At 40.1% G+C, this 24,647-nt stretch overlaps 1 protein-coding gene across 3 annotated transcripts; it reads left to right on the forward strand.

Annotated features, from left to right (window-relative positions):
* Nucleotides 1-1,160: 1,160 nt before the first annotated feature.
* LOC140458381 (calcium and integrin-binding protein 1-like) lies at nt 1,161-22,189 on the forward strand. Of its 3 annotated transcripts, none has more exons than XM_072552843.1 (8): nt 1,161-1,261; nt 13,767-13,923; nt 15,306-15,340; nt 16,807-16,906; nt 17,402-17,555; nt 18,426-18,544; nt 21,146-21,234; nt 21,897-22,189. In XM_072552843.1, the coding sequence occupies exons 2-8, from the start codon at nt 13,873-13,875 to the stop codon at nt 21,916-21,918; spliced, it is 570 nt and encodes a 189-aa protein (XP_072408944.1). In that variant the 5' UTR covers nt 1,161-1,261; nt 13,767-13,872; the 3' UTR covers nt 21,919-22,189. The 3 variants fall into 3 exon arrangements, with proteins under 3 accessions (XP_072408944.1, XP_072408943.1, XP_072408945.1); XM_072552842.1 differs by lacking the exon at nt 1,161-1,261 and adding an exon at nt 1,274-1,471; XM_072552844.1 differs by lacking the exon at nt 1,161-1,261 and adding an exon at nt 8,258-8,470.
* Nucleotides 22,190-24,647: the final 2,458 nt, after the last annotated feature.

The raw sequence follows: 24,647 nt of genomic DNA on the forward strand, positions 1-24,647 counted from the left end.
AATCCAAGTCGCAAAATATGTGCATTAACTACCTTTCGTCACAATATGCATTTATATATTCAAAAGTGCTGCATTGGATCTGAATTTCCTGTATACAAATAATTGTGGTTTAGGCCAACATAGGCTTGTCTTTCTTAGCTTTTCCCCATTAAAAATCGTGTCAGAATTTCCAATTCCTTCTGCTGTGCCAAGCTGGAATAACAATCGATAAAATGTGGAACTGGAAAAAGCACAGCTCCATATTCCATGGACTCTGACTTTCCAGCGTATATAGTCCATAAGACATAGGAGCGGAAGTAAGGCCATTCGGCCCATCAAGTCCACTCCGCCATTCAATCATGGCTGATGGGCATTTCAACTCCACTTACCCGCATTCTCCCAGTAGCCCTTAATTCCTTGTGACATCAAGAATTTATCAATCTCTGCCTTGAAGACATTTAGCGTCCCAGCCTCCACTGCACTCTGCGGCAATGAATTCCACAGGCCCACCACTCTCTGGCTGAAGAAATGTCTCCGCATTTCTGTTCTGAATTTACCCCCTCTAATTCTAAGGCTGTGTCCACGGGTCCTAGTCTCCTCGCCTAACAGAAACAATTTCCTAGCGTCCACCCTTTCCAAGCCATGTATTATCTTGTAAGTTTCTATTAGATCTCCCCTTAATCTTCTAAGCTCCAATGAATACAATCCCAGGATCCTCAGCCGTTCCTCATATGTTAGACCCACCATTCCAGGGATCATCCGTGTGAATCTCCGCTGGACACGCTCCAGTGCCAGTATGTCCTTCCTGAGGTGTGGGGACCAAAACTGGACACAGTACTCCAAATGGGGCCTAACCAGAGCTTTATAAAGTCTCAGTAGCACAACGGTGCTTTTATATTCCAACCCTCTTGAGATAAATGACAACATTGCATTCGCTTTCCTAATTATGGACTCAACCTGCATGTTTACCTTTAGAGAATCCTCAACTAACACTCCCAGATCCCTAGTCCTCCCTATTTCCGAGCCGACGGTCTAGTTGGCTCTGTTATAATGTTGTTTCCCAATAAACGTCGCTATTTTAATTGTTTTATTCCTATTGAGATATGTAACTTTCTAAACAACAATCTTTTAGTCCCCCGTGGGGTTGAGAAACATGTGAACCAGGAGCAGACTCGATGGCCCGAATGGTCTCATGCTGCTCTTGAGGAACTGCAACAATAGGTGGCTCTGCGGCGCCCCTTTCTGGAATCTCTCCCCAACTTCCGCGTTAAGTTGTTCTCAGGTCAGTAAAGTTTTGAAACTCGGTTCTATTTTAAATGTTGGACTTTACTTTCCCTTTTGAGTAATTCTAGTTTCCTCCCGCTCCCATCCCTCTCTCTGTCGGGCTCTGAGCCGCTGCTTCCCAGCCCCGGGATTCCCTCTGAAAAGGAACGGTCCCTCCTGCTTTCCAAGACCGAACGGAGCGACGCAGTGCTGGGGGGAATCCTAGCAGGTAACCCGGTGACTCTGAGCAAAAGAGCAACCTAGAGAGAGAGAGAAGCAAGTCTGAGACTAGTGCTGGAACAGAGTCTTAAAAAGAACAATATTTATTTCCTACTTTGACATTGCTGTAAAGTTTATTTGGGGGGGAGTGGGGAAGGAGAGAGACAACAGTTTTTTTTTGTGGGAGGAGGTTTGGCTGAGAAACCCATAAAGTAAGTGGACATTTGGAAGTCAGTGGCTGCGTTATTGTTTGCTACTCGCGAGCTTCTCCTGATCCGTCTGCCCAACTCCGCATTTTCCAACTGAACCACCTCGGAGGAGTTTGACTCAAGACAGACTGGATATTTTCTTTGGGACAGAACACTCTTTCTCAATTTCTTCCCCCACCCCTCCCCTCCGTCTTTTCAATTCCACCCAAAACCTTTCCTCTCTCCCCAACGCCAATGAGGGAATCTGTGACCAAGGGAAAGTTGATTCACAGTCTGTTAGTTACACTGGATGTGGTCCAGAGAGGGTTCACAAGGTCAGTCCTTGGAAAGAAAGGGATTGCGTTCTGAAAGATTGAGCACTCGTGGAATTAGAATGAGTTATTCTGAAATGTCTAGACAGGGGAGATACTGAGAAGATGATTCTTCTCACTGCTGTCCTGAGATGGTGACCCCCAGTTTTAAAATGATGCTCCCTAACTCTGGACTGACCCACACAAGGAAACGTCCTTTCCACGTCTACCTTGTCAAGACTATTCAACCATTCAACCAAGTCACCCCTCGTTCTACGAAACTCTTGTGGAAACAAGCCTGGTCTGTCCAACTGTTCCTCATGAGAAAACCTAGTGATTTCAGGTATCAATCTTGTATACCTTCCCTAATATATTTACATCGCTAAATAAGGAGACAAAACTGCAACCAATTTTGAAGATATGGTCTCACTAATGTCCTGTATAACTGGAGCAGTAATATTCTTCCCTTTATGTTCAATTCCTCTTGTGTTAGAAAACAATATCCTTGATACATGTTGTATTGGTTCACTAACCTTTTGTGACTCATATAACATAACCTCTAAATCTCTCTGCATTTCTCAGTTCTGCATTGTCTGTTTAAGTAATAAGACCATAAGACCATAAGACATAGGAGTGGAAGTAAGGCCATTCGGCCCATCGAGTCCACTCCGCCATTCAATCATGGCTGATGCGCATTTCAGCTCCACTTGCCAGCGTTCTCCCCGTAGCCCTTCATTCCTCTAGACAACAAGAACCTATCAATCTCGGCCTTGAAGACATTTAGCGTCCCGGCTTCCACTGCACTCCGTGGCAATGAATTCCACAGGCCCACCACTCTCTGGCTGAAGAAATGTCTCCGCATTTCCGTTCTGAAATGACCCCCTCTAATTCTAAGGCTGTGTCCACGGGTCCTAGTCTCCTCGCCTAACAGAAACAATTTTCTAGCATCCACCTTTTCAAAGCCATGTATTATTTTGTACGTCTCTATTAGATCTCCCCTTAATCTTCTAAACTCCAACGAATACAATCCCAGTATCCTCAGCCGTTCCTCATATGCTAGACCTGTCATTCCAGGGATCATCCGTGTGAATCTCCGCTGGACACGTTCCAGTGCCAGTATGTCCTTCCTGAGGTGTGGGGACCAAAACTGGACACAGTACTCCAAATGGGGCCTAACCAGAGCTTTATAAAGTCTTAGTAGTACATCTCTGCTTTTATATTCCAACCCTCTTGAGATAAGAGACAACATTGCATTCGCTTTCTTAATCACAGACTCAACCTGCATGTTTACCTTTAGAGAATCCTCGACTAGCACTCCCAGATCCCTTTGTGCTTTGGCTTTATTAAGTTTCTCACCATTTAGAAAGTAGTCCATTCCTATATTCTTTTTGCCAAAGTGCAAGACCTCGCACTTGCTCACGTTAAATTCCATCAGCCATTTCCTGGACCACTCTCCCAACCTGTCTAGATCCTTCTGCTTTTGACAGAAAGAATTAAAAAGTGAGCATTTTCTCCTTTCCCCACCTTGTACTCTCTGCCTGTCAGATTTTTATGCATTCACTCAACCTGCCTATATCCATCTGCAATGAAAACATTAGGGTCTAGGCATCCTTCTTAAATATTTTGAGGCTTCTGGCCTGGTCCATAACAATTGAGATTGTCTTTTTTTTGATTTTCAGCACTGATGACATGCAGTTGTTTGTCTGTAATAGTCTCTCTTTGATTCAATGCTGGGTCTTCTTAGAATGATTCATTTTCAGCTTTCTTGGTTCTTATGCTGCTTTCCTACACAGAGAGAGAAATGCTTTTAGGTTATAGGGTCTCAAATTTTCTCTCTTACTGCTTTTCTAACACTGCAGCTCTGCCAATCAAAGAGCTATTGTCAGGTAGAATTTTCTTAATTGAGTAGATTGTCAGTGTCACTCAGTCTTGAATTTTCCCCCTCACAGTTCCAAAAAGCAACAGTGAGATCCTTTCTCCTCAGATGGTGATAGCTAGCACAAGGGAGTATAGCTTTAAATTGAGGGGTGATATATATGGGACAGATGTCAGAAGTAGGTTCTTTACTCGGAGTAATAGGGGTGTGGAATGCACTGCCTGCAATGGTAGTAGACTCACCAACCTTAAGGGCATTTAAATAGTCATTGGATAAACATATGGATGAAAATGGAATAGTGTAGGATGGATTGGCTTCAGATTGGTTCCATAGGTCAGCACACCATTGAGGGCTGAAGGGCCTATACTGCACTGTAATGTTCTATGTCTATGTCTAACTTCCTTATGTTTTCACAACATACCTTCCTACCTCTCTAGACTACCTGGAATGGTCAGGTTATCTTATGAGGAAAGTTTGGTCATGCTGGCCTTGTATCCATTGGAGATTAGAAGAGTAAGAGGCACCTTGAACTGAAACATACAAGATCATTTATATAAAGAGTCTTAACAGGATGGATGTAGAATGAACGTCTCTAATGAGAGAATCTAGAACTTTAAGCGACTGTTTAAAAATACAGTGTCAGAGTCAGAGATGAGGTACTTTTTATTCCCCCTCTGACAGTCATGAGTCATTGGAACATTCTTCCTCAGAAAATTGCATAACTAGAATCTTTTTGATACTTTTAAAATAGAGGTGGATAGATTCTTGCGTAGTAACAGGATGAAAGGTGGTTATCAGGGGTAGGTGGATATGTGGATAATCAAATCAGCCATGCTGTTATTGAGTGGTGAAGTAGGTTAAAGGGGCCAAGTGACCAACTCATAACTTGTATGTTTTTCTTAACATTCATTTCTTAAGAAAACTCAAGAAGACTCAAGCCTGAGTCTTTCAGGGAATAGGATTTAGAACACAGGCTTAATATCATAATATTTTGACAATGTCATTAGTGAAAAGGAAACATGGGAATTGAAAATGAAATTATTGTCATATTATTTGTGAATCCCCTTCTGGTTTTGAGTAACTGGTCACCCAGGAAGCCCAATGCATGACAAAACACTGATATAGAGTTCAGATTTGAATGCGGTTAGTCATAGTTTTAGTAAAATTATTTTATTGACTTTGTTCCAGGAGTCCTACATTCTGTTGTAATTTGAAAGAGTTTGCAAGAGTTAAGTGGATGATTGCTGAGATTTCAATAGTACAGCTATAATTTGCATAAAAAGCCAGTGAGCAGAACTGATAGCAGGTCAACATTTGTTTGTTTATTACTTTACAATGCTTCCACAGTTCAGTACTGCATTGTTTCCTCATACACAGCAATAATAAATAGCTGCTTGTGTTTCATTATTGGTGAAAGGAAAAACGTGTGAGCTTTTAAAGGAGGAAGTTTGCTAAATTCATAAATTGGCACTGATGGGAATTTTGGATTGAAGTTACAGCCAAGAACTGATGAGAACTTTCATTCTATAATTTTAACGGGAGTTCAAAATGAATAAGCTCAGTCTGATTCTGGTGAGAGTTTGGTGCCAGGAGCTCAGAGCTCAGTTTTACAGAGGGTTGGTAGTCCAGCAAATCTTCAATGTATTTGTAATAGGTCAGGACAAGTACAACAGAATGTGTTTCTTTCGTGTCTTTCATGGCAACAGGACATTCCAAAGTGCTTTCCAAAGAGTTTTAATGTAGGAGAGACAGTAGCATGATAATTTATTTGTGCGATGTTAATTGGGTGACGTGGTGGCTCATTGATGAGCACCTCAAACCTGGGTTCAATTCCACCCTCGGACAACTGTGCAAACTTCACAAAGACATTCTCCACACGTCGGTGTGGGTTTCCTCCCACAGTCCAAAGATATGCACGTTAGGTGGATTGGCCACACTAAATTTTCCCCAAACTGCCCAGGGACGTGCAGAGTAGTTGAGTGAGTTAGTCATGAGAAATGCAGAGTTACACGGATAGGGTGGGGGGTCTGGGTGAGATGCTCTTCAGAAGGTTGGTGTGGACTCAATGGGCTGAATGGCCTACTTCCACACTGTACAGATCCTATCATTTTATGATTGGGATAAGGACTTTTGACCAGGACAGTGGGGAGAAATTTCATCTTCACCTTCAAACTAATACTGTGGAATTTTATACATCCACCTGAGAAGGTGAATGTGGTATTCAGACTAACATATCCAAAGATGCAACCCTTGGTACTGCGTCGAATGGTCAATCTAGAGGTTTATGCTCAAGTCACAGTTCTGCCAGGACGAAGGTCAGAATGGAACTGACAGGAAAACCTCTGTGATAGGACACAAACTAACCAAAGCAGCCCATGGTTGATTATAGTTACTTCATTTGAAGTCTTCCAGTTGGAATGTAAGTGGATGGATTGAGAACTGAGACAAGGTGAATGGTAATGACTGGATCAGTTCTATAACATATAACAGGTTAAAGTACAGAACAGTTATTAAGGACACATCATAGCTGCAGAAGTAGCAAAGGAGAGAGAGATTTATACATTCTTCATTGTTAGACTGAGATTTGGAACAAACAAAAAGGTGATACAGAAATAATTTTCATTTGAAACAGTGTCGTAGCAGATTCAACAATGAGAAACAATTGAAGATGCCATGAAAATTGAGACTTGAGAGAAAAATCAGGATTGATGAAACTGTTTAAGCAGTGGCAAAAGGCTCATGTCACGAATTGAGTTAAAAGAAATTTATGTGGAGATTGTTTACACCCGTTTACTGCAGCCACATGAGCCCATTATTACATTTCTTTAAATTCAAAGGCAGCAATTGTTGTCTTTTCTGAAGTTGAACCATTATCAGCAGAATTTTAAGAAGTTTTTAAAAAATCTTTTGGAATGTGAGTGTCACTCGCAAGGCTAATATTTTCTTGAACTAAATGACTTAATAGGTCCATTCAGAAACTAGTTGAGTCAACCACTTGGGATTTGCTGGGGGTCTGGAGCCACATGTAGGCAGGCCAGATAAGGGTGGCAGATTTCCTTCCCTAAAGAAATTAGTGAATTAGATGGATTTTTTTAACCCACAATCAACAGTTATTCTTGGTTACTGTTATGGAGACTAGTTTTCCATTCTGGAATTTAAATACATGTCCTCAAAGTGGTTATTAGTCCAGTGACATTAACACAGTGCCCATATAGGTTTTCATTTCAATAGATTTCCTCTTCTGTGGTTTAACTGTTGGGAGTATTTGGGTTTTGCAATCAGCACAACACATATCCTTGAGCAAATCTAATATTTAATGTCCTTTTCTTTTAGATATTGATAGTTACCCCATGTTTCTTCAGACCCTGTCAACATGTTGACTCTTGACATTATAGAGGTTTATAAAATCACAGGGTATAGATAAAGTGACTGGCAGGTATCTTTCACATAGGATGGAGGATTTCAAGTCTAGCGGGCATATTTTTAAGATGAGAGGAGAAAGATTGAAAAAAGACATGGGTAATTTTTAACATAGAGTGGTTCATGCATGGAATGAACTTCTGGGGAAGTGGTGGATGTGGGTACAGTTACAATGTGTAAAAGACATCTAGATAAGTTCATGAATAAGAAATGTTTGGAAGGATTTGGGCCAAGCACAGGCAGGTGCGATTCCTTTAGGATTGTGATCAGCATGGACTGGTTGGACCAAGATGTCTGTTTCTGTGCTGTATGACTATTCGTATATGCCCTCTATCTATGTACTAAGATATTCAAGCTATTGATTTAGATATGTAATTTCAAGTTAATGGAAAACTTATTGGGAATAAAACAGTTAGGACTTACTGAATGCAGGGAAACAGGCCCTTCAACCCAACTTGCTCGTGCTGTCTAGGTTTCACAATGAGTCTACTCCCATTTCCCTGCATTTGGTCCACAGCCCTCCATACCTATCCCGTGTCTAAATGTCTAAAAACGAAATTTTATTCGCCTCCACCTCTAGCTCTGGCAGCCTTTTCCAGATACTCATCACCCTGTCTATGGGGAAGCAAAATGCCCCTCTGAACTCTCTCCCCTCTCACATTAACCATATGCCCTCTAGTTTTAGATTCCCCCAGCCTGGGTTAAAGCTGTTGGTTTTCTACCTTATCTATGCCACCCCTCAGCCTCTTTTGCTGCCGGGGAGTCCCAGCTTGTGGCAGGGAGTCTACTTTATGGAAAGCGCTACGTTAGTTATAATCCTTTTTGTTTTGTTAGGGAGACTATAACCAGTAGCCCACACATACCGAGAGAAATGAGGCTTCTCAAGCTTTCGCCTGTTCCAGTTACTAACCGCACCCTGAGGGAGGAGCGAGTTACTCACTCGGGCGAAGTCCCAATCCTAACTGCAGAGGGGAAGCTTGTTGGAAGTGACTCACTTTCCCTGCGTTTTCTGTTCGATTACAAGCCACGTCTATCTTTTGAGAGAATGTTTCCCGTACGGATATTTGCAAACCAACATTAGTATGATTTGGTTAACTTTAATGTTTGGGATAGTTAAGGTCCTGTTCAGCCCTGGCCTCGGCTGAATTTAGTTCCTCCAGTTTTAACTTCTGATCATTTCGCTTGTCACCTTGTGCCAGCATCTTTCTCTCGAGGTAAGTTTACCTTTTTTAAAAAATTCCTAATTGCCGTAAATATGTACAAAGGTTTTCATAGAATTCCTACAGCATGGCCATTCGGCTCATCCAGTCCACACCAACCCTCCGAAGGGCATCCCACCCAGGCTGACACCCCCACCCTATCCCAGTAACCGTGTATTCCATATGGATCATTCACCCAACCTGCACATCCCTGAGCACTGTGAGCAACTTAGCATGGCCAGTCTACCCAACCTGCACATCTTTGGACTGTGGGAGCTAACCCACCCGAGACACGGGGTGAATGTGTGAACTCCGCACGGACAGTCGCCTGAGGGTACAATCGAAACTGGGTCCCCGGCGCTGTGAGCCATTCCAGGTGTTTTGTAACACCTGGGCACTTGTATTCCCCTGTGGGAAAATTGTTGCTTTCTTTGACAATGTGATGTGCTGTGTACAAATTGTGGTTTTAAACGTAACGCCCCTTTGTTGGGTTGTGTCATTTTCCTGCTGTTTATTTTCTTATTTGAAGTTCTGTGCTAACATCCAGCAAGTTAACACCCAATGTTTTAATCTCAGGAAATACATTAATCGGTCTTCCAATAATCCAACCTGCAGCCTGTCAGCTAACCCGAGCTGTGTTGCCGTATAATATTAAATTTTTAATTCCTGTCGGCTTTCGCACTCCCTCCCTGGGTAGTTCTCAGTGAAAAAGGTAATTAAAATCTCTAAGCAGTAGAGTTCAAACTTTAAACATTCTTTGTAGCTGAGAACATGTCCCTTAACTCAGTAACTGGCATCACTCGAGTGTTTAAAACTACTTCCAGTTAATAGTTCAATGCCTGCTACTGCTGTAAGGCTCCTAATTGTGTTTCTTTGGTGTGGCTAACATTTGTGGAACTTCTCCAAGTTATTCATGGTTGAGTATTCTTACCCAGACCCTGAATAATGAGGAGACAGTTCAAAGAAACTGCCCTCAAACATGTACCATATCTCCAGAACAACTGAGATTGAAATTTGCCAGAGAAAATTTCTCACATCCAAGATGATTGACTAATAAGGATGGATTTCTAGGTAAGATCATGCAGGGAAAAAGCCCAAAACTGATTTAGGAGCGTGGCAATTGCTGTGGAGGATTCTCTGGATGAGCTGAAGTAGCATAATGATCTTGTCACTAATAAAACAACTGTTGATAGCAATAAGGACCAAAGCTTAATAAATAATGTGGTGAGAAGAGAGTTCTCTACTGGATTACTTCAAGATAGTTTTGTTCATATACTTCACATTTTGTGGACTTGAGCTTGAAGGATTGATTGATTTCTTTTTTAAAAGGCACTGGAACTTTTATTTGAATCAGGCACTTGTTAGTCACATCTTGTGATGGCTGTTTACTGGACACTCATTCCTTATATATTTAGAGAATAAGAATTCCTATAGCTAGGAATTGAGTTTAGCAAATTAAAAAGAAAACACACAACAAAGTCTGTCTTTGGTTAACAGGCAGGATATAGGTGCAATTACTAGATTTGATTTGATTTGATTTGATTTTTGTCACATATACCTAGCTACAGTGAAAAGTTTTGTTTTGTCTGCAGTACAAACAGATCATAACACTCAAGGACACAAAAGATGGTAGGGTGATTGAAGAGTGAAGAATAAAGACCTACAGCCACAGAGAAAGTGCACATAAAGCAAGCTCAACATTAGATTTGAAATTTGAAAGTTCAATTCAGAAGTCTAATAACAGTGGGGAACAAGCTGTTCTTGAACCTGTTGGTACATGTTTAAGTTTTTGGATCTTGTGCCTCACAGAAGAGGTTGGAATAGATTAATCTGGGTGGGAAAGGTCTTTGACGTTGGCTGCCTTTCTGTGGCAACAAGAACTGTCTATGGATGGGAGGTTGGTTTCCATGATGGTCTGGGCTGTGTGAACAACCTTTTGTAGTTTCTTATGGTCCTGGGCAGAGCAGTTGCTGTACCACACCATTATGCACTCAGATAGTATGCTTTCTATGAAGCATCTGAATGAGTTGGTGAGGTCTTAATGGATGTGCTGAATTTCCTTAACATCCTGAGGAAGAGGCGTTGTTGTGCCTTCTTGTCTGCTGTATTAATGTGAGTGGTCCAGGACAGGTTGTTGGTAATTTTCATTCTTAGGAACTTGATGCTTTCGACCTTCTCCACCTCAGCTCGTTCGATGTAGATAGAGGTGTATCCTCCTTGCTTCCTGAAGTGAATGACTTTCTCTTTAGTTTTGCTGACATTGAGGGAGAGATTGTTGTCTGTGCACCATGTCACCAAGTCCTTGATCACCGTGAGACAGTCACATACAACAGCAGGCAACTCAAAAGCTGTGTGGAGCCAATCTCAGTAAGATTTTTGCCAGGAGGAGCTCTGCTCCTACACACCTTATAAAGTTTCACTTCAGGAAGTAAAAGTTAGTAATAATTCAAAAGAAGACTGGGACCTCAGCATCATTTGGGACATTGAACCTAATGTTATCGTCAGAACTCTGACTAAAACCACTTAGCACAGTGCAAGCATTATGTTCCATTATCAGAAGAATGAGTATTGGTTACACTCCATTACATTGTAGTCTTTGTAACAAGAAACCAAACCATCATGATCTAATTTATAATGTATGAAGGTATGTATAAAGCGTAATGGTTGGTAGTCAGGAGCTATGGCTCATCGGTCTTGTTTTCCCTCACTGCCGTTTCCAGTTAATGTTTCAGGATGAAATACCAGGAGATCCTAAAGAGGGAATTATCCTTAATTCCTCTGTGTAAATGGCACAACATAACAGGCTATAAAGCAAAGTCGAACAGAATTGCAGGCAACAGTACATCCCTACCCGCCAAGCTCTTTCATTCTACACTCAGTTTGAACCAAAAGGCAGTGGAACGATGGTACCTATCCCAACAACCTCAGATACGCCTGTACCACTGCAGTCATTAGATTGGCCTCCTTGAGAGTGAACCCACTGAAAGCGACTGGCCCAAATGAAGTCCCCGGCTATGCAGTCCAATCCTGTGTGGCCAGCTTGTGGGAGTACTTGCAAACATCTCTAATCTCTCCTTATGACAATCTGAAGTCTTTACCTGTGTCAAGAAGACCACAGTCATCCAAGTGCCAACAGAAAATCATGCAGTGTGCCTCAATTACTGCTGCCTGGTGCTCTGACTTCCATAATTGTGAAGTGCTTTGAGAGGTTGGATATGGCTCACATCATCTCCAGTTTCCCAGTCTGCTTTGATCCCTTGCAATTCACCTACCGGCGCAACTGGTCCATGGCAGATCCCTGGCCCTACACTCATCCCTGGATCATCTGGATAGTAAGGGTACTACATCAGGCTCCTGCCTATTGATTTCTGCATTTATTACCATAACTTCAAACAAACTCACCTGTAAACTTTGAGACCTCCTGTAATTGGATCCTCGACTTCCTGACCCACAAACTGCAATCAATAAGAATAGGCAACACCACCACCTCCACCATAATCCTCAACACTGGTGCCCTGCAAGGCTGTGAACTCAGCCCCTTACTAAACCCCTTACACACACTCAACTGTGTGGCCAAATTCTGCCCCAAATCCATTTATAAGTTCGCTGACAATACCACCATTGTAGGTTGGATCTCAAACAACGATGAGACAGAGTAAGATATAGTGCTTAGCAGCATGGTGTAAAGCCAACATCAGTAAAATGAAGGAGTTGCTCACTGACTTCAGGAAACAGAGTGAAGGGTACGCCCCTGTATCAATGGTGCTGAGGTGGAGATGGTTGAGAGTATCAGGTTCCTGAGAGTGATGATCACCAACATTCTGTCCTGGTCCACCCATGTCAATGCAATGGTTAAGAAAGCAGAACAACGCCTCTACTTTCTCAGGCTAAGGAAATTCAGCATGTCCATAAGGACTTTTCCCGATTTTAATAGATGCACCACAACGCGGTGTAGCAACTGCTTTTCCAAAGACCGCAAGAAACTACAGAGAGTCGTGAACATCTCTCAAACCAGCTTTCCACCCATTTACTTTATCTATACTTGCCTCTGCCTCAGAAAAGCAACCATCATAATCAAAGACCCTTCCCACCCAGCTAATATTTTCTTCCACCCTCTTCTTTTGGGCAAGTTATAAAAGTTTAAATACAAGTACAAACAGATTCAGGAACAGCTTCTTCCCTGTTGTATTCACATTTCTGAACAGACCTCTCAAATGTTAATGTTGATCTCTCTCTCTCTCTGCACCTCCTCTACTGTATTCTGCACTCTGTTCTGCTATCCTGATGCACGTTGTATGGTATGATCTGCCACTATAGCATGCAAAACACTTTTCACTACATTTTGGTTCATATGACAACAAAAAAAATCATTCAATAACTGGCTTACATAATATGACATTTGCTGTGCCTCCATTTGATCACAATTTCTCCATGTTTTCAAATTCCCTTGATCACCACTGATTTTTGTTTTTTCTTTGTTGGTTGTACAACTAACATTAATGTAGGGAATCAAGAAAGGAACCCTGTTCTGACCACTGACTTCAGACTGCAACTATCTCTCATTTTCATGACTTTCTGCCATCACTTTATCTCCTTACATTTTGGAGGTTTAATGTTGGCATTTTCGATATTTTCTATTTAACCTGTTCGGAGATGTTATTATATAGCTCTGAAGGAGGTGGGACTTGAACCAAAACTTTCTGTCCCAGGACAGGTAGGGAACTATTACCGCACCACCAGAGATGTTTAGAACAGTAAATTCTCATCCCTTGACCAGGAAGTGAACCCAGACCCAGCAAGTGCTGAATCTAGACCACAAGGGAAATGTTGCTCATGTTTAGTAAGACCCATGCTTGAACACAATCAGCCCCTTGGCTCAGAAGTTAAAATGAGCATCCTCCAGGGTGCCAGACAACATTCTGCTCAATCAAATCCACCAGAATGATATTAAGAAATGTCTCATTTCTCTGGGCTTATTTGTTCATTTTGAGACAGTAACTACATTATGTAACTGTGTGTGAAGCAGAGAGGACTTTTGTGAAACATGGTCACTGGTTTGTTAATACTTCTTGTATTTCATCAAATGATTATTTTTATATTATTTAGCAGTTTTCATCTGTTCAATTTCTTTCAAAAGTGTTCTCTGCAGTTACTTTAAAGCCAGTAACTACATACAACTCGAATCAGTAACCCTAGCTCCACTTTTACCTGTTATTGTTCACTTCCCTCCACCTGATAAAGTTACTCATCCATTTCTCAACAGCCAGTTCTTAAGATCTTCATACACATTTTAACCTGTTTTTCCTTTCAGGTCCAACTTAAGTAAAAGTGACAAAGTTTCAGAAGGACTGCTGATACCACTGTGTGTGTTTTTCAAACGATCCAGAAATCAAAGTCATCCAGGTCAAATTTGGAACATGGGGGGGTCTGCCAGTCACCTCTCAAAAGAGCAACTTTCTGAATATCAGGTGAGAAAATAAAATGCAACTTTAACAAAAAAAACTCTTCTTGGGAGAATCTGTCCCCACATGGAGCCTAGCATAGATAAGTTAAACTTTAATTTCTAAGTATTTCGAATAAATTTAAACCCAAAATATTTATTGTAACTCTTTCAATAATTCGTAAGTTGGTCTGGATGATTACTGTTGCTTTAATTGCAGTATTGTCTCAAACCCATTTATGAAAAGAACCTAAAAACAAACAAATGCTGATGCTGGAGATAGAAATAAAAACAAAGTCCAAAGAAATGTCATTGAGCTCAAAACATTAGCAGTGTTTCTCCTACCACAGATACTGCTGCTGACTTTCTTCAGCACTTTTTTTTAAACTTTATGAACTAAACATATTGGTTTCTAATATTATTGACTTAGCCAAGGGAATGAGACTTTGCAGCAACAGGAAAAGAACATTTTAATGTCTGAATTAAATGTAAGGATGTGGCATGGCTAAACAAGAATATGAAAAGGCAAAACAAACCCTGCAGAATGGAAGATTAAGTAATGGTAGAAACAGTTAGGAAAACAAGAGATTATTGTAGTCTGAAACTGCTGAGGTACTGGCCAGAGCAGGGTTTATAAGGAGCAAAAAAAAACACATCAAAAATGCATCCAAGTACATCCACTATTTTTGAAGTCCCTGATGTAAATTTGGAAACCAGCTGTACACGGTAAAATTTCATATTTAATACAAGATTAATTCATTAATTGCCCTGCTCTCCATTAGCTGGCAATGTTGACAATGTGCAGCACTTTTCGACTTGGAACTCTCCAGCATCTGCAGTCCCCACTTTCTCCAAGGTTATTAGAGCTATTCACCTTCGTTAAAGTTCTGTAGCAATTTAAAATGAAGCCTAACAGTCTGCATTATTGATGCAATAGCTTTGATGGACAGGAGAGTCAGCCTTGAAGTATGGCTTGATCCTAGAGAAGGTCGAATGAACCAAACTGATAACAAATTGTAAATTATTGGGGCTGCTGGAAATCTGAAATCTAAACAGAAAATATTGTGAATACTCAACCGGTCAGGCAGTGTGTGTGGAGAGTGAAAACAAATCAGCTTCTTAGGGATGTTCTAATGAAAAGTCATTGACTTGAAAGTTTACCTGTTTCCCTCTTCAGAGATATTGCCTGACCTGCTGAATATTTCTAGCATTTTCTGTGATAATTAAGTGAACTATAAGAAACATGGAGGATATATTTTGTTTTTTAATCTCCTGAATGAAATAAAGGCCCAGACATCCATTCTTCGTCAGTGGTTGGATCATAAACAGCTTGACTTGCCTGAACATACTATAACAGCTGACAGGGATGTGCCAGCACCAGTGCTTAAATGTGATTTGTTTTTGTTTTAGGAACTGACATTTTTAACAAAGCAAGACATTCTGCAGTAAGTGGAGGATTTTATATTTTGTTTCATGGTCTCTGTAGAGTAATGGAAATGTTCCTCAATTCACCATTGTTTGATGTGACATCCAGCATCCACTGGAGTGCTGTGGTTCTAGCTTATTGTCAAGTATACTTTCCACTCTGGCAATGACTGTTCTAGATCAGTAACAGTAAATATTCAATCCTTGGATTATGCTGATCTTATCAAATGTGGCAGCTTTGACACTGGAATTGATCATTTGATTCTCTGATAAGAAACATCCAGATGTCTTGCATCTATTTGTTGTATATACTGTGTAACTATACAGGGAGAGCAATAGACTTGATGTGAAGCCTCTGCAGTCAACTAGTCATCAATACTCAATGCCTACTCTTTTAATCTGAAAGGAAAGTGTAAGTAAAACGCCCCAACACTGTCCCCATCAAACACTTGCATAAACCTATATCTCTCGTTCAGTTGTATCATGCACAGGAATGTGGGTTAAATACAAAGTAAAGCTGCCTCTACTCTTTTTTTTAACTGAAATTAAAGCCCACTTGACTCTTTTAAACTGGAAATAAACTAAGTAAAGTTCCCTCAACACTGTCTCCATCAAGCATTGCCAGAACAAGAACAACACAGGGGGTAGATACAGAGTAAAGCTTCCTCTATTCTGATTAAAGTTGAAAATAATAATGAAACAGCCCCTGCAAAGGCATTATATTGAACTAAAACACAAATTTGCAGTCAACATTCAATGTGTAGATGCTCTCAAGAATGGCTTGGGTGAGATATTGGATGAAATTTGGTACTGTGAAACTGTTCCTAGAAAGGAGTTAGCATAACATATAAAGAGTAATGATTAATATAGTCAGTAGCTTGATAATTGTGAATAAATAGCTACTTCATGATGATTATGACAAATTTCTTATTCATTTTCATCTTTTAATTGAATTAATGCATAATCTAGAACATGTTAATGTCTGAACTGAATGCATGGCATGGCTAAACAAGAATATGAAAAAATGAAACAAACCCTGCAGAATGGAAGATTAAATAACGGTAGAAAGAGTTGTGAAAACAAGAGGTTATTGCAATCTGAAATTGCTGAGCTACTGGTCAGAGTAGGGTTTATAAGGAGCAAATAAATTTGTCAAAAATGCATCCAATTACATCCACTATTTTTTAAGTCCTTGATGTAAGATTTCACAATTAATACAAGATTAATTCATTAATTGCCCTGCTCTCCATTAGCAGGCAATGTTATAAGAGCTGAAAAGTATGGAAAAATCAGGCAGCATTCGAGGAGCATAACAGTCAAAGTTTTGGGCACAAGTACTGGTTCTTTACCTTAAACATTAACCTGCATCCTGCTCCTAAATTACATTGTAATCTGCAGTTCTGGTTGAAGAATGTGCGCAGCTTATTTTGAACCATTCTAAAGAGGTTTAAAATATTAATGCTCATTAACTCTTTTATCCACAAAGTGCTTATCGAATATTTGCGGAGCTGCTTTCAAAAGATCTGGTTGACTTCCAAAACACACGAGTTTCAAAGGACAGAATCTGTGAGATGCCAGAACTGAAGGTATGAAAAGACCTCCAAAGTAGTCTTTATGATTCTTGTTCAATTATCAGTCTGGACAAATCTCTATGTCCCAGTTGTTCTCAACAGCGAAAACAATTCAGCGAAGTGCTAACATCACTGCAATGTTTTAGGTAGTGCTAACATAGAACTGGATTGGTTAAAGCAAATGGGTCATGTTAAAAGTCCTCTGAGCTCGAGGAGGAAATGTCAACATTGTTGTTCATCACCTCCTGGAAGATGTTGCTGGGTGAGGATAGGATTGCTTTTGGCCATGACAACCTTTATAGTAGAATAATCTGTGAACACTCACTGCATCAGCTCTCTCGTATAACAGTTGCTGGCTGCTCCCATGATGTTCTAGACAGAATTGCGATGGCTACTGCAAGATGATTAACTACCATTCACAGTTAAAACTCACTTGTGAATGATCAGAATTGCAAAGATCTGTAACAAAATCATCAACAATTTTAACTAACTTTTCTCTTTCAATTACAGGCTAACCCCTTCAGAGAGAGAATCTGTATGGTGTTCTCAACTGCACTTGAAAAGGACGGGAGTATGTCTTTTGAGGATTTCTTAGACATGCTGAGTGCTTTTAGTGATTCGGCAACTCCTGAGATCAAGTCACACTATGCTTTCAGAATTTTTGGTTAGTCTAATCTTCCGGGGGTAACAATGCAGATACTATGGCCTGTTGCAAATACACCGGTGCCTTAATTCTTGTACTCCACTTATGGACTTTAGCAGACTGGTTTTCCCATATACTCTGGACCACCATGTATAGACCTGTCTGTTTGTAGCATTCCTGAACAAGTTAATGTTCAGTGTTCCTCTTTCTGTTTCCCAATAAGAATGAGGAAAAAGGAGAATTCTTATCCTGTATTTAGGGACCAACTGGAATCCCCAATCAAGAATATTGCAGGCAGTGTATTCCAGATTCCCACCACCCTGGTGGGGAAAATAAATCCTCAAATCCCCTCAATCTCTTGTCTTTCATCTTAAAATTATGCCCTCTGGTTACTGACTCTTTCAACTAAGAGGAACAGCTGCTTCCTATCCACCCTTTTCATGCCTCTCATAATCTAACCTTTCTTTGAAGCTAAGTTTAGCTGGGTTAGAACCCAGAATCCAGTTAGGAGGATTTTGAGGTTCCCTATCTAATGGTTCTTTTGGATAAGAATAGTACCTAATGACCTTCCTTACAAACACTCATTGTGCATGCTCACTACGCAGAACTGAACATTTGGGGAAGGTATAAAAGGTTGCCTATTATTTCAACACGGAGGTCTTCGAGAATTTATCACTCTTGGGATTTTGTAGTCCCTGCAAGGAACCTCTGACCCCAGATTAAAATGGAGTAAAGTACATAAAATATATCATGGATATAGAATGGAGGCCATCTATTTGCACAAGTTGAGGGTTGGCTTCATATGGAAGAATTTTAGGTCTGTTTAAAGGGTAACAATGACTTAACATGATGCTAGTTCTAAAACATTTATTATTTTGACACTGCTTACAGATTTTGATGATGATGGCACCTTAGATAAGGAGGATTTGAAGAAATTGGTGAATTGTCTAACAGGAGGTACATCTGATACACAACTGACAGAGGCAGAAATGAACCAGCTGATTCAAAATGTAAGGAAACTCTTACTGAAAAGTTGCAAACTTTAATATATTTAAAAGAACATCTTTATTTAAAATGGGAATCTTGATATAACGCTAAGTGTAGAACAGTACGACACAAGTGAAATACAACTCCTTGCTTGCTCCCATAGTTTCCCCACTAAGTCTGCAGCTGTAGGTGGAAGAAAAGAATTAAAGTCCTGGGAAAGTTTTAGAGTAGGTGGTGGTAATGCAATGAGCTCAGTGACAGTTTAGATAATAGCACGAGAATAATGTATTTATAGTTCAGGAGTAAAGAGAAATGTTGAGGTAAGAAATCCATTTGCTGTGTCAAAATTGGCAGCTACGTTCCTGTAATAAGTGTCTGAACTCAGTGTTTCAAGCAGCTGTGAAGTGCTTTGCTACATCTTAAGGTCGTGGAAGTGGGCTTTTAAATCAAGCTCACTCTCTATTTATTATTTAGTCTGGTTTCATCATCCTTCATGCATCAATTTCTTTCTGACATTGCAGGCCAGTAACCTTGTTGATCTCTGAAAGTTTTTTTCCATTAATGGAGAGAAAACAGTAATGTGTTTAAATATTTCATGATCTTTTCTGGTGGAATTTTGACTGTGGCTCAGGATGTTTGAAGTATTGCATTGCAGTTGGATAAGAGTTACCTCAAGGAAGCACTATATAGGGTCATCAAGTAGGGATCGGTGTTGGCTTATCAACTTATTTGCATTTGAGACATAAGATCCTTACTTTCTCCTTCAGCGAAAGTCTGAATCTTGTTTTCTAGCAATAGATTCTAGGCAGGGTAAGGGGTGCACAAATGTCCAGTATCTAGCCCAAGCACCCATTCCTTGTGAATAACAGCAGACTATGGTCATAATCTAACTGATTAAAAGAAGCACACCAACCAAGCTAGAACGGTGTCCAAATAAGCCTGTATATCCTTTCAACTAGAGTCGCCAAGTGTCACTAGTTTTCTTGTTGGCATTGAAATCCCATACTGACAGCCATCAAATTAATCAGAAGACATTGTTTTATAATAAGCAACAAGTTTAGAGAAATAAATAATTTCCTTCCAGCCCCTCAAACATTAATTTTCAACGGAGGAACTTTGTGGCAATGAAGTGGAAAAAGTAAAATATTCAGTGCTTCAAGAGTATCAGCTGGAATTTCACAACTTACAGTAATTAATTTAAGGAAATTTCAAATTGCATTCTGACAAAATCATAATTTTACATGTAACAATAGAATACTTAATTTTTTGGCAGGAATATTTCAATAGCTAGTTGTACTCCATAGTTATGCCTGGTTAGATCCTCTCACTTGCAATGAGAAGCTTAAGAGTGACACTACAACAAAAGTACAATACTGCAGATGGTTAAAATGCTCAGCAAGTCTGGCAGAATAGATGGACAGTTCACGTCACAGATTGACAACCTTTCAAGTAGAACAAGTGAGCCTACTGTGACTAGGATACCAGTTGGTTAATTTTATTTGAATTAGTTAACTTATTACTAACCATAAGAGATTTTAATTAGTCAAGGGTATTTGGTATCACCTCGAATAACCAATCATGATGTAGTGTGTAGAATGAACTTTGAGGAAGTGACAGATGCAGGCACAATTACAACATTTTAAACAAAACTTTGATTAGTACATGAATAGGAAAAGTTTGAGGGATATAGGCCAGGAGTGGGTAGGGGGAACTAGTTGAGTTTGGGATTATGTTCAGGATAGACTGGTTGGACTGAAGGATGTTTCTGTGCTATATGACTCTATAATATAGCTCCAAGGCCCATGGTTTGTGTTTTTTTTTTAATTGATTCATTCACAGAGCATGAGTGTCAGTGGACAGGCCAGAATTTATTGCCCACTCCAAAAAGCCCTTGAAAAGGTAGCATGGTGAGTTGTCTTCTTAAACCACAGCAGTCCTTAGAGAGGACTATGACCTAGCTACCACGAAGGAATGGTGATATGTTTTCAAGTCAGGATGGTGTGTGGGTTGGAGGGGAAATTGCAGGAGGTGGTGGTGTTCACTTGTATCTGCTGCCCTTGCCCTTCTAGATGGTGGAGGTTACAAGTTTGGAAGGTGCTTGGAGTCTTGGTGAGCTGTGTAAATTCCATTATATGGGAGATTTGATTTTCCTTTATAAGATTATGTTCCTGTCATTCCAAAAGAAAATCTGATCAGTTTTGACTCTATGTAACAAGTCTATAGCCTAGATAGTCACCAACCCAGCTTCATGATTGGTGGAGGCCTGTCAGCTGGTACAGAACAAACACTAGAATTAGAGACAAAAGACAGTTTGCATGTGTATAATAATCAATATTCTGAGATTTAAATCTAGTGATACACAGCATTTCAAGTACTGGTTTATAGCTGCCTATTGATTGCTTGGTGCCTAGAGCATATTTGTGATGTTTAGATACTAGCTTTTTAAAGTCATTAGGTGAAAACATATTGGGTTAATTGGTAAACTTTAAACTCCAGTTTAGATACTTTTTGTATTCGATAACTGGGTTCAGAGTGTTTTGCCAGTTTTAACACCAAGAAAATGTAAAGGGTGTATATCCAATCCACTTTTAAAATACTTTACATGTACTCACTGTGTCATTCAGATTTTGGAAGAATCCGACATTGATAAAGATGGAACCGTGAACCTCTCAGAATTTCAGCATGTCATCTCCAGGTCGCCTGATTTTGTGAGGTACAGTAAACAAAACGTAATGGTTCTTCTTTCACTAGCTGAAACGTGTTTGAGCTATAAATTGAGCGACAGCCCAAAAGGGTGCAAGACAATTATGTGTCCTTTGAGAAAAGGAATGCTGTTTGGAATACTAAAGTCTCCAAGGGAGCACATTTGATTTCTAGCCTGGTGATTCATTAAACATGACTGGGTCAACAGTTCAGGAACTTTGTAATTGGTCTCTGATGCAAAATGTCTGTGTGGTTGTCCACGAGGATAACGCTGATTTTAACTTATTTTGCTGAATATAAACAGGGTGCTAAGTGTCCTGGTATCTTAGATTCAATAATCTACTGATTTGAGTGAGAACATGTGGTGTAGTCTTAAAAGAAATGTTTCAGCTGAGCTCATTCCAGTAAGGTTCCAATCCAGGTCACATGACATATCAAAACTTCTATTTTTGAGGTACGAATAGAAATGTACTGCTTATAGTTCACCTGTTGGAAGCTCCTGAATTAAGCTATACAACACCTACAAAGTACCCAATATTTTTGTTAATAAAGTGAGAAGACTCCTCTTGTATCCACTAAGGTTTTGTTAGCTTTCCTGCCGTACACTTGCAAGTAAACAGTCACAGTTTCTGATTTCCTCTTCGAGATTTAGATATTTTGTTTGCCTTTCAGCTCCTTCAAGATTGTACTTTAAAATAATCGTGGATCAACGTTCTCCTGATTCCAGCAACTGACGGCCTTCAATGCTTTTTCACCTCAAGATGGGGTACAGAATTAGAGAGAGTAGATCTTTGACAAATAATTTATCTATCACAGCATCACTTTCTACAGCTGCAGTTACAGTATTCAAAGTAATCATGTTTCAAAATGGTTTACACCAGAAAATGTTTTATATTTTGTGACAATTGTTTCCAATGACAAACTCAATATTTTTAATGTGCAATAAAGGTATTTCTCCATCCCGAGCACTCGTTGTAAGACTCATTTTTAGCCACGAAAAATGTTACAGAAAGTTGAATTGCCCTTTTTTCTCCCCCTCTTGAAATCTCTTTGCCCCTTCATATTCTCCATAATGTTTTACCCAAGTTACCTAACTCATGCTAAAATGGGATGGGTGTATTAGAAGCTGACAACTCCTCAAAACCCAAAAGCAGTGGAAGCTTTTCTAGAACAGTGAACAAAGGAATTCATGTGTTTCCAACATGACCAGACACAGCCAAAATGGAAACAACACTCCATAACTTTAATTGTACAACAGAGAGACAGGATTGGTGAAAGCTCATTTTTCCAAGATCACATTGTCACATCAAGCCAAATCACAAGGAATGCAATCATTGCTGGGAGAAGCTAGTATACCATTTCATCCAACATAACCATAATTGCTTCAAGGGAACCTGAAGGGATGACTGACTGTAACCAAACACCACCTCTCAGCCTAGGTAATTGCTACTGCTGTATTGCAGCCTTTGCGAGGGAGCTCCAGGAGAGGCTGCTACCACCATATGTACAATCAGGAAAGCACCTGGGGAAACAAAGACAGCTGAGGTATTCACCAAATTGTTGGGAGCAAATGGGAGTTACGAATCATATTGCGCATACCAGACAAAGATTCTCGCTGTTACCAACCTGAGTCTGCTGAGCTGTCTGGGAAAGGCCTCGGATAAGGTCATCCCACTCCATCTCATAGCAACTGGACAATAACCTGCTCTTCCACTCGAAAGAGGGTTTAGAAAAGGAAGTACCACTACCAACAACCTTGCTGTAAGTATCAGAAAGTATCCTCCAAATCTTAAAGAACACAGTGTTATTCCAGGACATGGAAAAGACTTTGCTGTTCAGTAAATTTTGAAATTCCATGGTAGAGAACACAACCAGTGTCAAGAGAAGCAATTTCCAGCAGAGTTTACTGATTGTTTAGAATCCCACAGGTCTCACCCCAACTGTCGATAATATTCAATATCTGATCTTAGGATTGTTAATTGTTCAGTTTGCAAATGGAATATAAATGTGGATAAAGTTGTTCAATTTGGAAGGGAGAACAAAAGAACTATATCACATAAATGGCAAAAAACTACAGAGATCTGCAAAACAAAGGGACTTGAGGGTTTCTGTATGTGGAGAGCCCCTGAAACCTGCAGCCACAAGCTATACACTAAAATCAAATCATTTGAATGTTTTCAAAATCACCAGAAAAAATATTAATAGACAAACTAATGGGGTTCAAGGCAGATAAGTTCCCTTGCCCTGAATCCTAAAAGTAGCAGCTATTGAAATAATGGAGACATTATCCTTGGATTGTGGAAGAAGTATCAAAGGATTAGAAAACTGCCAATGTGACATCGCCATTCAAAAAGGGAGACAAAAAGTGGGCAACCACAGGTCAATTAGTCTAAGATCTTCTGTTGGAAGAACATTGAAATCAATTATTAGGGATATCTCAATCTAATCAAGTAGAGTCAGCATGGCTTTATGAAAGAGAATTTATTAACACATTTTGAGGAAGTCTCAAGTGCGTAGTGGGCAATCAGTAAATGTGTTGTATTGGACTTCAAGAAAGTGTTCAACAAGATACCTCACAAAAGGTTAAGTCATAAGAGTCCATAGTGTTAGAGGTAGTATAATGGTATGGATAGAGAATTTGCTAATGCACAGGAAACGGTGGAGGTAAGGGGTTCCTTTTCAACCTGTGACCAGTGGGGTTCCACAGAGAGCAGTGGTTGGGCTGCAACTGTATATAATATATATAAATAACTCAGAAGAAAGAGAAGTTGCAAGAGGGAAACAAACAGTTTACAAGGAGATATTAATAGGTTAAGTAAGTGGAGTGGGCGATTGGAATGTAAATTTGGAAAAATGTAGATGGTTCAGTTTAGTAGCCCGGCTAGCTCAGTCGGTAGAGCACAAGACTCTTAATCCGCGCTATTAATTTTACACAAAAAGCTGAATCTTTGAAAGGCACTGCTATCTCACAGCGCCAGGGACCCAGGTTCAATTCCTGCCTCGGGCAACTGTCTGTGTGGACATTCTCCCAGTGTCTGCGTGGGTTTCCTCCCACAGTCCAAAGATGTGCAGGTTAGGTGAACTGGCCATGCTAAATTGCCCGTAGTGTTAGGTGCAGGGGTAAGTGTAAGAGAATGGGTCTGGGTGAGTTGCTCTTTGGAGGGTCGGTGTGGACTTGTTGGACCAAAGGGCCTGTTTCCACACTGTAGGGAATCTAATCAGATGGGAAAGCAAAAGAACAGTGTACTATTTAAATGGAGAAAAGCTGCAGAAGGCTGCAACACTAAGAGACTTGTGGGTATTTATACATGAAACACAGAAATCCAGTACAAGTGCTGCGGTAATCAGGAAGGCTATTGGAATATTGGCCCTTATTTTACAGGGTGTCGGAGTATAAGAGTAGGAAAATCTTACTGCAATTGT

Source organism: Chiloscyllium punctatum, chromosome 33, assembly GCF_047496795.1.
Source record: "Chiloscyllium punctatum isolate Juve2018m chromosome 33, sChiPun1.3, whole genome shotgun sequence".
Taxonomy (NCBI): Eukaryota; Metazoa; Chordata; class Chondrichthyes; order Orectolobiformes; family Hemiscylliidae; genus Chiloscyllium; species Chiloscyllium punctatum.

Bases quoted from the DNA above. Each gene is read 5' to 3' on its own strand.
- LOC140458381 (XM_072552843.1), top strand. From the start codon at position 13,873: ATGGGGGGGTCTGCCAGTCACCTCTCAAAAGAGCAACTTTCTGAATAT. The intron at 16,907-17,401 runs GTATGAAAAGAC...TTTCAATTACAG, and splicing joins GTGAGATGCCAGAACTGAAG to GCTAACCCCTTCAGAGAGAG. The intron at 21,235-21,896 runs GTACAGTAAACA...TTTGCCTTTCAG, and splicing joins AGGTCGCCTGATTTTGTGAG to CTCCTTCAAGATTGTACTTT.